Genomic DNA, 15,005 nt, shown 5'->3' with positions numbered 1-15,005 from the left:
TCAAGAATTTCTCTTGGTAATTTACGAAGAGAGATGTACTCCTTCGGATAATCAAATTTAACTTGACAGTAGTTTTGTGCATCAAGCTGACAGTCAAAAACCGAAATCTCCCTGTTTGTCTTAGAATTTCCATGTAGTGTTCATAAATACTATTCAAATACTTCCCATTCCTTTTCCCACTGTTTAAAGGACCATCTGGGATAGTAATCCTGTCTTTTCCCCAGCATAAACGATCAGATAAAAAAAATGAAGGATCAGTTTATAAAGGCACTACACCTACTTTTGTCACTTCTAGGGAAGGAATGAATTGCTGCATTCTCTACAAAATTAATAACCTCTGCATTGCTTTCGTATCTAGATCAGATTTTTGCATTTATTTTATATGTACCAATACACGATTGTACATGCTCAGAGATGTGCGACATAATTTAATTACTTAAAGGACAGAATGGCTTTTCCAACACTTTGTAAGTGATATTAAAAAATCCAGTCTAACACCACCACTAGAAAGTAAAAATCAGTATTTAATCATTTATCAAAAACAGATAATTAGGGCTTCAATAGGAAATTCACATGCTAAAACTGAAATAAACAGAACATTGATTATCTTGATCAGGTACCCAAATGCATCCTTCTAATCCTGCCTGTAACGTCCTACAAAAGTTTTTATCTATGATTTGGTCTTAAAAGTTTGATCAAATTTCAGTTTTGGAAACCGGATAGAAATGCAAATACAGAATTTAGGATTAATGACACCTCCAATTATATAACACTGATCTGATACATGGGAAATCAGACCATGGGAGATCCTTCAGCAGTCCAGCACTGAACCAGGCACGATACTAAAACAACACTCTTGTGCTCTTAGACTTGGCATGTAAAGGAACCATGTCTGAACCTGCATTGAAACTGTAGAATTAACTAGTCACAGGAATTGTAAATTATACCCTTTGAAAAAAGATAAGACAGTTTCCCAGAGTAAGATTTGTACTCAAGAGATAGGTCAAACCTTCCAACTCTCTTACCTTTTGGTGGAAAATATGACTTGCTTTCTGCTTTGTGAGGCCAGTCTACTACCAAAGGCCCAAATCGTCTGAAGCTAGCAGTAATTTCATCTAAAAACAGGTATAATAATTGCAATTAAAATAAATGACATAACTGAATGAAAAAGTACTATCAAAAATCTTTGTTTCTAGCAAAGATTGACATTTCATGGTGAAAAACCCCCACAATTTCCAACTCTCATGAAAAAAAAAACTTTAAATAGACATATCTTCTAAATTGTTAATATTTCTGGTGATTTTAAGCTTACATTTGCTTTTGGTTGCTTAAAACCAGCAGCATTTCAGAAGCATATGGGTGACTAAAGGCAGTGGCAAAAATCGGTGCAATACTTCCTTAAATTCAGAATCTGGTTTGAATGCACCTGAAACCATTTACTGTTTAGTGATGTGCAGTTCAGAGTTTTGTTGGTACTTACTCATATAATAAGTACCACCACAGCAGATAACATGCACAGATCAGAGAAACTTAAAATTGTCTGTTTAGAGGTGCTTCTAACATAACAAGCAAGATATTGCAAGATGTACTATTACCTCCCCCCTGCACAACTTTGTGATGTCTTTCTGTCCCGGCCACTCCTTCCTGTCACTGGCTGTAAGAACCTTGGCCATGAGGAAAAAGCTAAACGACCCTAAACTCTACAAGAGCAATAACTCATCAGACACAAATATGCTCCATTTCTTTCGGCTGCACCCTGACATCAGCATATAAACAGGCAGGAAAGAAAGAAAATCTCCATGCGTCTTTGTTTAGCAGCTGTATTAAAAAGCAGCAGAGCACATTTGAATTAGAAGTTAAAGTGCATCAAAAAAGCTAACGTATATTAAAATAAATCCCTAAGTACATTGCAGGAGAGCATCACAATGAAGATGAAACCAAGATATGGTCTCTCCATGTCTGAAAGTTAATTAACCACAGTCAGCTTGTTTGGTTTGCAAGTTACTCAAGGATTACAATGAACCTTGTAAAGGGACTTCTGTTTGCATTACAAAGCTAGGATGTAATTTACATTTATCTGCACAGGAGAAACCTAATATTAAACAGCACGATTGCTTCAGATCGGCACTATTGTACAAAGCAATTCCAACTGCATCATCACATAACAGTCTGAGATTCTCTGGTACATTCTATTTCAATGCATCACAGAGTGCTCTGCCACTTGACCTTCCTCTGCCTTAGTGCCTCTATTTATGAACAGGAATAATATTAACCTTTCTAAACCACTTCTGAGATCTTCAGGTAATAGTAAAATCGAATTTGAAATTCAATTACTAATAGAAGTTTTCTATGAATAGAGAATAAAGCAGGCACAGATAGAGGACACTATGAAGAAGTAAGATGCATTTTAAAGGAACATGCATGGTAAGTAGCAGCACAAATTCTAGGCATCAAATGCAACTCTACAATCTGCAAGTGCAGAATCAGAGACAACTGAACCATCTCAAAACCAAGAGAAATGGATGACATCAAGTGATATTAAGCTCAACCATCCAACCATGATGGATATATCAATCAACTCTCCAAGAAACCCATAGTTCTAGCCTTTTACACAACAATATTATTTTGTGGGGTGGATTACTTCTACTACTTCACTTAAGTTTTTCAAAATGTCTCTTTGTTTCTCCCTCCAAACATAGTTGGCTTAGTTTTCAGGTAGCTCACCTTCATCAATATCTGGTGGAAGACCTCCAACAAACACTTTCCGAGAAAAACGCTCAATTCGTTCTCCGTTCTGATGAGCTGAATAGCAGGTAGGTGAATTCAAGACTCCAACTTGATCACTATGACCATCATCCAGCAAACCATCATCTATTGGGAAGAGGGAAGAACGGCCTTAAAAAGAAAAGATAATAATATACATTAAAATAATAAATTTGTGGCAGTACATGTTTATGTAATTTTGGGGAATGGAGGAATAGCAGTCTGGATATTAGAAAAGTACACATTAGTTTAAAGAAAAATTAAGACAATTAAAAATGTATTAAACTTCAAAAAGGAAATTCAAGATCACAAGCTGACATCACTGTTAAGTGTAATACTTCATACTACATTATATTGTAGTTACTCTGCTGCATCCAGTAGGAAAGTAGTAATTTGCTTTTAAATAGAGCATCTTATTTTTGAAGAGATCATATTAAGGGCTGCTGAAGTGAGGTTCGTTAGTCTGCCTTTGGTTTAGCTTCAAGTTAAATCGGTAACTTCCATCACCTTCATGTCTAAAAATCTTACAATTTAATTGAACAGAGGGAAACAGAAAAAACACGTACACAGTAAGAAGTTTCAAATAGGTATGTTTTCTCTTTTAAAGGTATCTGATGCTGATAATATAAGAACAGATTTAATTTCTAGGAAAGCAAAAGAGAATTTTAATAAATGTGCAAAATGTAACACTTGAAAAGTGAGTCACGGTGCTATTTATCCATCTCACTTTCAAATTTACCACAGTTTTGGAGGGAAGCCTCGTGGTGGTTCCTAACATGTAGCAATCTGCAGTAAGATTATAGTTACCCTGAAAAGCAAGTGTAAAATCCGAGAAGTTCACAGGATGGCTTTGCAAATGCAAACCGATCAAAACAGATGTATAGATTCCAAGGAGGAGTGAAAACATGGTAATTCTGTCCTACTTATTTCCCCCCGCTATTTCATAATTACAAATTTTAGAGAACTCCAAACTGAAATGACTCGGAAAGTCAGGATATACACCTTAGCTCATTCAAACTCTCACTGTTTTAGATTAGCAACTGAAAGATTAATGACAGTTGCAAATTCAGAAGTCAGTCTTCTAACTGCAAAAAGCCCAAACACTTTTGTGAAGCAAAATAAATCCCCACATCACCATTTCTTCTGAAGTGCAATTTTCCCTGTTTCTCTCTCACTCGTTTTTGAAGTAATTATTAATGAACTCAACTGCTTTCCAAAAACAAGTAAGCAAGCAAAACCAAAAAATGACCAAGCACGCTTTTGGGAAGCAAGTTAATTTTCTATCTTCTCAAATAGCCAACTTCTTTCCAGATTCACCCACTGCAAACCCACACACAGTCGCAGCAGGTCCCCGAGAGCCGAAACTGCAGTACCTCAGCTGTGAGCCAGACCCCAGCCTGTCACTTCTGTCCCCTCTCAGGGGAAAAACAGAAGGAAAGCCCCGTAGAACACCTGCAGACATTGTGCTGATCAGCTAGGGGTGAGGGCAGGATGAAAGCCATTCACCTCCAGAAGACCACCTGAGAACCAAATGCTGAAGGACAAGGCTGGAAAAGAGACAGCAAACATCCTGGCCAATGGCCTATGTTATGGTAATGCCTAATGACCTTAGTTGGGTATCTAAATCCTTAATAAAAATATAGTGCATCAAAAACCACAAAGATGATAAAAAACAACCAAACATCATCAAAAATGATCAGAGGGATGGAGCACCTCCCCTATGAAGACAGGCTGAGAGAGCTGGGGTTGTTCAGCCTGGAGAAGAGAAGGCTCCAGGGAGACCTTATAGAAGCCTTCCAATATCTGAAGGGAGCCTACAGGAGGGCCAGAGAGGGACTCTTTGTCAGGAGATGTAGTGACAGGACAAGGGGTGATGGTTTTAAATTGGAAGAGGGGAGATCTTCATTAGATATTAGGAGGAAATTTTTTACTGTGAGGGTGGTGAAGCACTGGAACATGTTGCCCAGGGAAGTTGTGGATGCCCCATCCCTGGAAGTGTTCAAGGCCAGGCTGGATGGGGCTTTGAGCAACCTGGTCTAGTGGGAGGTGTCTCTGCCCATGGCAGGGGGGTTGGAACTCGATGATCTTTAAGGTCCCTTCCAACTCTAACCATTCTATGATTCTATGATCATCAAATGTCGCGAGGATCACAAAATAAAAGCAGCACCACAGGATCGTGCAAAGTAACAAAAGCTGCAACTACATCTTTATGGTGGCATTTCATATTTATGTCCTAAGTAGCACCTGATGGAGAGGAGTACAGTAAATGCAGAAAGATGCAGCGAGCTCCTCCTTTCCTTTAGGAATGGTGATACGCGTGTTTGAGACTATGGCTAGCGGGGAGCAAGCGATGGCATCCTTGCTTGCTATGGTAAGGATGCATTCAGCAGCCAGCTAACACATCAGTGGAGTGGCTCTAAAAGCGGAGGCATCTGGCTGGTGGTCAACAGGGCAGAGAAGTGAGGAAGCAAGGGAGAAATGGAAAGTTAACACGGTTGGAAGAAGCAGCCAGGCAGATTCTCCTTGTAAATCATCTATTTAGACTTAAGAGGAGCAAGATCACGCTATGAAGACTGCAGCCGCTGAGTAATGTGCATATGAGTTTCAGTGACGAAGACTAAGGAGGATGATCGGATCTTAAACGTGTATATGAAGAAGAGGTAACGTTTGGTTACACAATCAAGAAGGGGAGATATAACAACAAATTTCTGAATTACTGATGTGGATGGTGAAGAATATGGAGCTGTTGTCATAGTGACAATGCAAGGAAAAAGTGGCTAAAAGAAGAAATAAGACTCAAATTGGAGGAACTCGCAGCAAACTGCAAAAATCTAATTTTCACTAATATACGAGAGTTATTCTTAATATCTTAATGTCTTAAATCTAAAATGACTGTAAATTTTGCTGGGTTATCTTTATAAAAAGCATATAGATTTGCTCTTTACCTCTGCAAGCATCTATACTGCAGGAAAAAAGAAACTTAAGTGACTTTTTAATAAATTTGTTGGCGTTAGAATATCGCCACAAATGTACTGAAGTATGTGCAGGGGGTTAAGTTTTTGTTCTGATTTTTAAAAACCAGGACACAATTTATACTTAAGGAAGGTGTCTCTTTGGACCATGAAAACTATATTTTTGAGTTTCTCTGAAAGTTCTTAGACAATTCCAACTTACAATATACACAAGTATATAGGGGGAAAAATAATCAAAGAATAACTGTCAGAATAATTTATTTTTTACTCACGGATCAATGTTAAAACCTAAGAACAATGAGAATCTAAGGCGCTCTTGCCAGGACAAATCAAACCATTGGAACATGTTCTGAAGTGATATGGGAGAGATCAGTTTTACTTTAATGTGAGCAAAGGTTGGTCAAAAGCACTGTAGCTCCTCAGAGAGCTAAGATGACACAGAGGACAACAGATTAGAGTAACATGCTCTATATGATTACTAATAATTCTCCCTCCACTTTCAAATGTCTCTCAGACGAAGGCAGCAAAAAGCTAGATTGCTGGGCTTTCACATTTCTCCCAATGACTATGAAATAAAAGGATAAGCCCTTTAAAATACTTGTTACTTTTTGTTTTATGACAGTGAAAAGAATTAAGCAGAACCTGCCCGGAACAGTCAAAACACCACTGTACTGTTACATACATTGACCATGATCTAGAACATCATTCTTCTCTCCATTAGGGCGACCAAGCAACCAGTTATGAACCAAGCCAGAGACCAAGCGAGAGACACATCAACTCGTGTATGCTGGGAATACTGGAAGCTATCAAAGATCTTGATGTTTTTGCTGCACACTTTATAACAACCGCAGGTCACATCCTCATATAGTTAAATCAGTATCGCTTTTTCAAGGTCAGTGAGCATATATTAGTTTATACGACAAAAATCGTATAGTTTACTATATATAAATTAGTTTACTATTTCTAAGAATCGTCACTAGATTCCTTGCTAAGTTTATGAAAGGCTTTTAGTTTTCGCTCTGTCACTTCTACAGAAGCACAAGAAAATGAGTTAGAACAACCAGCAAATTGTGTATTTTTAAAGGGGACAACAACTGCAAGCGGTATCCATTAGCATGAATCAAATAATAGTTAGAACTAAGGATTTGCAATTTAAACTCTAAAACAAAAGATCAACGATCATAACAATCCAGACTGCACCCCTCCTTCCCTCACACCCTCCGTCTTCCCCAAACTAAGACAACATGCAGATAAGCGTTTATAATCAGCAATCTGGATTAATTAATCGTAATGATCAGTAACAGCTCAATCAGAATTAATTGTACTGTAACAAACAGAAGTGAATTACCTCGTCTTCGCCCATAACTCCTCGCTGCATGCAAACAAAGGACAAATTGTAAAATGTCAAAGAACTGTATCATGCCCACATATTAAAATATTTAAGATACAAAGAACTATGTGGGTAAGCGATAAGTAAAAATCTGCACTGGTACTTGCTACTGATAACTGTAGATGAGAATGCATTAAACTGAAGTGTAACTTCAATACTGTACTATTTTACTATTAAATTGACATTAGGACCAACTGTAAAGACCATACTTTAAAATATTTCAACATGTCTTTATGCTTTATCTTAACTTCATGTTAATTATGGATGCATAAATGATGGTAACTTTGTAATTCATCCTCACAAAGTGTGATTTGTATCTCACACAAGTGTCTTAATAACACACTGGGTACCAAAATTGTAAAAAGGAAAATATTACTTTAAAACACATGTAGCAAGCATTAATCACAGAAACATCCTGGTCCATGGAACAGTTTGTACAGTCCTTTGCAGTGACAATACAAATGCTATAAGCCGTGACCTTCCTTTTTCATGAAAAGACCTAGCAGAAGATTAACCGCAAGGTTTTGTTTGAAACAAAAGACTCCTTGTGGTAGCAAACAAAATCAGGGCACAAGTCACAAGAAATAGCATTGTATCAAAAACACTGCACAAAGGCAAAGCAACAATTTCTGACAGACTGCAAGTAAATCCAAGATTTTCCTAACTTCTGAGTTTTGCAAGATTCTTAAAGAGATCATGCTTATAGCTACACTTCAGAAGACCATCCTGATCGCTTCTCTGCCTGAAGGCTAGGAAACTAAAAATAGAGGGATTACTAACACAAAAACTATTAAGCTGCCTGTAATTTCTTAGTTACGTTTCCACAAAGTATTTTCAATTCCTGTTTCACAGGCTTTGTATCTGAGAAAGATTACTTTAATCATTGCAGCATTGTAGTTAAATACCCAAATAGAAAACATTACTATAAACCGTAACGCTATAGCAACATTTATGAACAAAGATTACTGTGTCTCAGCATTACTGTTTTGATTTTACCAGGACTCAATGCATACATCTCTCCCAAAAAGCAGCTCTGGTTCTGGGACACCGAAATACATGCAGCCTCATAAACTCAGGGATTTGTAAACGTCATTCACTGTTCTGTTCTCATATTATTAAATACTTATATCCCAGAACCTCCCATATGCACAGGGTTTTAAAAAAAATTTTACAAGTATAGTATTTTTTTCTTTGTTATCTTGATTCTTTCCTACTAGGAATTCAGTGAATTGTTTAGGGAATTCTGAAAATCTCCTTGTTTTTTCTTCCTTGAAACTGTTGATTTGTTACACAACAGTCATCATATTCCCATCCAACTTGCACTGAAACTCACTTTCGGACTTACTTGCTTTCGTCTGATAGAATTACTATTGATGAGAATGGTCTTTTGCCCAAGTTTTTCAGATCCTCCAGCTTTCTACTAGTGAGCCAAAACTTAGAGAAGCCCACTTTCCCAGAGAGACTTGGGTATCTAACCAAGTAAAAACACCTAAATTCAGATTTCCCACATCAAAATACAATCCACAAAACAGAATGTATTCTTCTATCATAGAATTTTCGAGCTTGGAAGGGACCTTTAAGATCATCTAGCCCAACCATCAACGTAACCGTGATAAAAACCATCACTAGACCATGTTTCTCTGTGATTAGTTCTCTCATTAGCTGCTGCTGCATGGGGAGACTTAATGCCGAACTTCAGACTCGTTTCCCTCTGAAGTCAGGCCCTTAAAGACAGGCAGTTGTACGTCAGTGTTACAGCTCGCAGGGATCTTTTCTGACTCTTGGCCAAAGTGACTCCCACGCAGCATTAGCAGCGGCGTCACTAAGCCCTCGTCTAACCCCCCCGTATGCCTTTTTATTTGATTCCACAAATAAAACTAGAATAAGCAGGGAAAATTCAAGTGCATCACATCCATAGCAGTGACCGCAGTTCCATACTCCTTCTCAAAGAATAATATACAAATGCATATTAATAAGCATCTTTTGGCACAAGCCTTAGTAATTTTTTCCTCTCTTCTGCCACTTCTGCTCCTTTCTGCCCACCAAACAAGCTCAGCTATTTTCTTATATTTTCATAGTTAAGACAAGCTGATACGTATAAAAATATTTTGTCACAGAACACCTGAACCGTTTCTCTTTGTGCACTTACAAATCCACTACAGTAATTTAAGAAGAAACACAAAAGGCTTATTAAAATGCTAAAAAACCCCAATGCTATTCAACTTAAAAGGGTAACTCCTGCAGTATTTTATACATAGATGGAAATTACAATGATGTATGAAAGTTATCTATGTCTTCTTTGCTATGGCAAAACAATTAAATCAGAGAAAATGGGAAAATAACTGTACTTGTTGTTGCCACATCATTTACTTTACTCGTATGGCAAATCTCCTTCTCTGATATTTATTTGTCCTGTCCATTTACACTGCAAACTAGTTTGGGAAGGGATTTTCTGCCACTTCATGTCTACAAAAATTTGATCCCATTCGTAGACAATCTGTAGGCACTGCTGCAATAAATGTCATCATTAACAAGCAAAACTTGTTATTTTTTCCTATTTTTATCCAGGCTTTAAGACCACAGTGGTTATAGGTAAGTTGTTTCAATAACAGTAAATACAAAGTCTTACTGTTACTAAAAATATGATGCTAAAGCAAACATATACTATCTTCATGAAACTTCAGTATTTTTATCTCTCCACACTACATATATATATATATGTATAAACTTCCTTTCAAAGGCCAGATATTACTTGTGAAAACAGTTCCCCTGAATCAAAATTTTAGTACATTGTAAGTACATTCTTTCTGAAGATATTAGATTAAATCAGAAATATTTCTATGTTTATTGAAATAACATGCACGTTTTACACCTTTCAGAGCACATATGCTTACAGAGCATATGGCCTGTATAAATATACACATTTAATTATAGATTTATCTATACATACAGTTTATATATATATCTAAGAGAAGGCTACAGGGAGACCTTACTGTGGCCTTTCAGTACTGAAAGGGGGCCTACAGGAAAGATGGGGACAGATTTTTTAGCAGGGCCTGTTGTGATAGGACAAGGGGTAATGGTTTTAAGCTAAAAGAGGGTAGATTCAGACTAGATATACGCTGAGGATGGTGAAACACTGGGACAGGTTTTCCAGAGAGGTGGTACATGCCCCATCCCTGGAAACATTCAAGGTCAGGTTGGAGGGGGCTCTCCGAGCAACCTGATCTGGTTGAAGATGTCCCTGCTCATTGCAGGAGGGTTGGACTAAGTGACCTTTAAAGGTCCCTTCCAACCCAAACTGTCCTATGATTCTATGTATTTAACATATATATCTACATAATTAGTGCATATGTTTAGATAAATAATTGCAGGGAAGACAGCCCTTTAGGAGAGGTCAGACACTGCAGGCAAATAATTGATTTAAAACAAAAACAAAAAAGGAGAGATTAAACTTCTTCCTTCCTTCCTGGACCTGTTCAAAGAATAAGCCATGCAGAATTATTTTTTCATCTGTTAGTCTATTAAGCTGGATATCTTAATTAGCCAAAACCTCTGAAAGATTTCAAATGAGTGAGAAAGTAGAAAAGATACACTTTTATTCTAGAAAATATAAATTGGGCAACACATGCTTGAAGTATAATGATGCCCAATAAAAATGAAGTCAAATAACGCTGGAACCTTCGAACATTAAGGGTTCTGTATATACAACAAAGACATTCCCTTATAATTCATATCTTCTGTTTCTATATCCCTGAAGTTGCAAACTAATAAGGCTTAAACCTGTAAAAAAAATTAATACACCCCTTTCTGCAACTTAAATCAGCTCAGAGATAGAAATATGAGACAGAAGTAAATACACTTTTTATGCATGTTTATCTAACATCAAGACAATAGAAATATAACTTTGAACATTATGTGAGCAATGCTATCACACAAATAGGAAATGTATCATTTCTATTTTATTCAGACACGTATTTCAAATATATACCAGAGATCAAATATGTACATATTTAAATAGCTCAACTGAACCACTGAGCTGAATTCCAAATACTATGTTGTGTAACACGAAAAACTACTAGGCAAGCTTCCTTTATTTAAAGATAACTATGAAATTTCTGATAGAAAGTAAGATAAAATACTATTTGTCACTAACATTCCTGATTTAATGATCAAATGGTGACAGTGAAGCAATGAAGCCTTTTTCATTAATACTTATTTGTCTTTTAAAGAAACCTATAAACAATTACGGCAAAAATTTCCCAAGAGTCTAGACTGAAGGAGGTAGGTGCCTAATTCCCATTTTATTCGATTGAATTTGAATGCCTAAATTCTATTAAGATTTCTTTAGAAATCACATCTTTATAGATTTGAAAGTTGAAAGAGATTGTTATGGCCATTCAACAGGCTACAGAAATTCATTTAGCAATTCCTGTATTGGAAGTTTAATAACTTCTGTTTGAAGTAAATCACCTTTTTTTAGAAGCGCAACCAGCTACAGTATCTCTAGGATGGAAAGTCTAGTGCTCCCTTGCTAAACTAATCAAATGGTGAATTATGTTTCAATAACCATTAAAAAAATTCAATGCATTAAAACCCTAAAAGTGGGTGAACCCTATAATGGAGACCACCCCAACATATTGGACTCTTGCATTATTATTTGCTACAGAAAGGTTCTAAGTCGACAATTAAAGATGTATTCAGGTAAACCCATTCCAAAGTATCTTTTTTTTGACTTTTGAGAGATAACAGTCATTAAAAATGCATTGCTTTTTTTTTTACAGCTTGAGCTGAAACAAGAGGTATAATTATCAGATATATAATTGATTAAAACACATAAATCAGCTTTCCTTTGGTTCACTTCATTAATTTAAATAATGAAAACGGTAAATATTAATATTAGGTACAGTTCAGTAAGTACACTTTAAATGAGCTGGAAAAGATCTATCATTTAAGAAGACAAAAAACTAGCTAGTCTTATCTAAAAAGGGCTTAGTCTTAAAAGGGTTGAGGAATTCCAGCTTGGGTTGGCTCTGAAGGGTACAGGGGACTGCGCTGGGCTGCACTGATGGGTACGTCAGACCCTCCAGGGACATGGCATGGAGTTTGGGTGTCTAAACCAAGGCTCTGAACTAAATCCCAAAGGGCACACCTAAAAATAAGGTGTTGCAGCACCTGTCTCTTAGATACTCAAATTGTTATTTTTGTCTCACCTATTGAAGGTTGGAAATAATATCTCAGCTTTTAAAGAGGACAGCATTCCTGTTAAATTCTAACTTCCAAATACAGTGGAAACCCCGCCAGCATTAATAACAAAACAAGATATTCTTCAGTCCATATTCTAGCTCTGCGGTAAGATTTTCAGGATAGAGTGGTGCCACTGAGATGCATTTTTCCAATATCCGTGATAACACCAAAAACCTTTTTTCCTAGATGTGCCATAGCGTAACAATGCTTCCCATGTGCTCTTCTGTCACGCAAAACTATAAAAAGAGAAACTCACCACTCTAAATATTAAAACAAATGAATTAAAAAAATGTTAATTTCTTACACTGACTTCATTGAAATATTTCACAGTTGCTCATTAGATTTCTTAGTTGTTAATGCCTTCCCATCTAACACTTCATTATAAATCAGCAGATAATGACAACCGCACATATATCACCTCAACAAAGCAGCTTGCAGAATAGCTTTTACAGTTGCAGTTAAATACAGACAGTTAACTGTTGTAAGTGTTGTAACATCAAAGCACGTCATTATTCAATGTAATTTCTGACCAGGAATCAGGATTATGGCCTCTGTGGGCTAAACACTGATTTTATTTCAATAGTGAAGTAGCTATGTTCACTTTTCAAAATACTCCATTACTTTACAGAACTATTCAATACCAAAGGACCTAATTCTTCAAATGTCTGTTGTGCAATATTTTCCTTTCCTGGGTATAAAGCTAAACCTGAATTTCCTTAAAATTTTAAGCATTTACTCAGTGTAGTACAAGGGAAATTAGATATTTTTTACATTTTATATCCATTTGCACGAGTGTAAGTGACCAAGCAGAAGGGTAAAGCAATTTGAAAAAAAACCAACCAACCAACCAAAAAAAAAAACCAGCTCCACAGAACCACAAACCTGAAATAACTATTTTGATTGCATTTTTTAATAATTATGTCTTTACTGGTAATGTTTAGATTCATCAAGTCAATGACAAAGCGTACTTGCTTTGTGTGCAGCAACTTCCACTTTTTCTAGTCTAGAGAAACTGTGGCATCATAGCTCTAATTTTTCCCAATGTAGAAAACATTTGTGTGCAACCCCCCTGATTTATTATTGACTTAGATGGATTACCAAGCTCTGCTTCCTTCTTTAGCCTTGAACAAAGGCTAAAGTTCATGCCTTCACTGAGTAGCAGATGTTCATGAAGTTTGACCTACTGGGAGAGGAACGTGAACATGAACTCTAACTTCAGCATATTTCACAGTTAGAAACTTATTTGACAAAGCCAGTTCCAAAACACCCAATAAAAATAAAATGGTATTTCACGTAAGTATAAAAAAAAAAGGTATCCAGTTCACCCTTTATTTACACAAGATAGAAAAACATGCCTTCCTGGCCTTCTTATTTTTCTAATTCCTGTTTCTGTATAATAGATTTCTAGCGTATTTTTAGTGAACATCTCACTGGTTTGCTTGAGAACAAAAAAGAATAGTGCATCGTTACAAGCATTTCAGATTTGAAATAAGCTAGATATAATGAAAGGCTGTTGCAAGATTAGCTCTTGCCATTCAACTCTGAAAAATGGCAACAGTCCCATCAGTGTGGAAGACTAGAGGCAAGTAATTCAATAACAGAATATAATAGTATAATTTTATACCAACATGTTAGATTTAAGCTAAGCTAGAGATAATTAGAAACTGTTATAAGATTAGCACTTACCATTTAACATCAGAAGATTGTCAGTCCCTGGATGTGGATAACTCAAGCGACCTTAAAAGAAAACAAAAACCAAAGGACAAAACAAAACAAATGCAGAAGTTTTAGCTATTCTGCTGAGAAAAAAAAAAAATGAAAAATTAATGATTAGAATTTAAATATAAACTATATTTCCAGTTTGCCTAAGGGAAATAAAGAGCTAATATTTAACTCCAAGCACATTAACCAACAATACCCTTGACCCAAGTTAAAGCTGACAAGAACAGACTTCTTAACCTTAATTCTCTGGTCATAAGATCTGCAATGTGCTTTGGGATCAGCTCCAATAGGATAAAGCCACTTTTTGTTTCATGACACCCAGAAATAGTGCTGACTGCTTTAGTCTTCTCTTTCATACTGACTGTGAATAACTGCACTATGCACATTGCTTAACAGAGCCGTATTTCTACAGTTTAGCGCTTCACTACTGAATCAATTTGAGATAAAAATCATGTTAATAGGAATTAAGGCATTAAAATTTTATTAACCAATTTATGACTGTATCTTGGTGTATTACATATAACCGTGGTATGTAATATTTTTCAGTAAGCCTGGCAAAACTAGAGTACTGGTTTATCTACAGAATTAACAAAAATAAAGAACATGACAGGTAACATTTTTAACATTTTATATTGAATTAAAAAATATATTAAAATCTCATATCCTGACATTAGAATTTTTCAAGTATTACATTTTACTACACTGGTGGCATGTTATACTTTAATAGTTAGATGAATGGTTTAAAATGCACAGATGAAGTGTCTGTTCACTACAAATTCCTTTTTATTAAAGGAGACGTTTTCTGTTTACAGGAAGCTGCAAACATACCAGTAGTGCACGCTGACCTAGAGAGACATCTACAATAGCTGCTGTGTTCAGAAGTGTGCTTTAATGTGAAAAAAACCCTATAT

The 15,005-nt window shown here is 36.2% G+C and overlaps 1 protein-coding gene across 5 annotated transcripts in view; it reads right to left on the bottom strand.

Annotated features, from left to right (window-relative positions):
* CPEB2 (cytoplasmic polyadenylation element binding protein 2) overlaps positions 1 to 15,005 on the bottom strand; it is a 54,396-nt gene that overhangs the window by 15,944 nt on the left and 23,447 nt on the right. For 3 of the 5 annotated variants that reach the window (XM_074147415.1, XM_074147414.1, XM_074147416.1), the window contains 4 exons: positions 14,059 to 14,109; positions 7,084 to 7,107; positions 2,725 to 2,895; positions 1,026 to 1,115 (listed from right to left, as the gene is read on the bottom strand). In XM_074147415.1, coding sequence (XP_074003516.1) covers positions 1,026 to 1,115; positions 2,725 to 2,895; positions 7,084 to 7,107; positions 14,059 to 14,109 — 336 coding nt within the window. The remainder of the gene's footprint in view (positions 1 to 1,025; positions 1,116 to 2,724; positions 2,896 to 7,083; positions 7,108 to 14,058; positions 14,110 to 15,005) is intronic. The other 2 variants (XM_074147417.1, XM_074147419.1) reach the window with 1 other exon arrangement.

Source organism: Numenius arquata, chromosome 5, assembly GCF_964106895.1.
Source record: "Numenius arquata chromosome 5, bNumArq3.hap1.1, whole genome shotgun sequence".
Classification (NCBI taxonomy): Eukaryota; Metazoa; Chordata; class Aves; order Charadriiformes; family Scolopacidae; genus Numenius; species Numenius arquata.
This window is presented reverse-complemented; position numbering and strand designations above follow the sequence as displayed.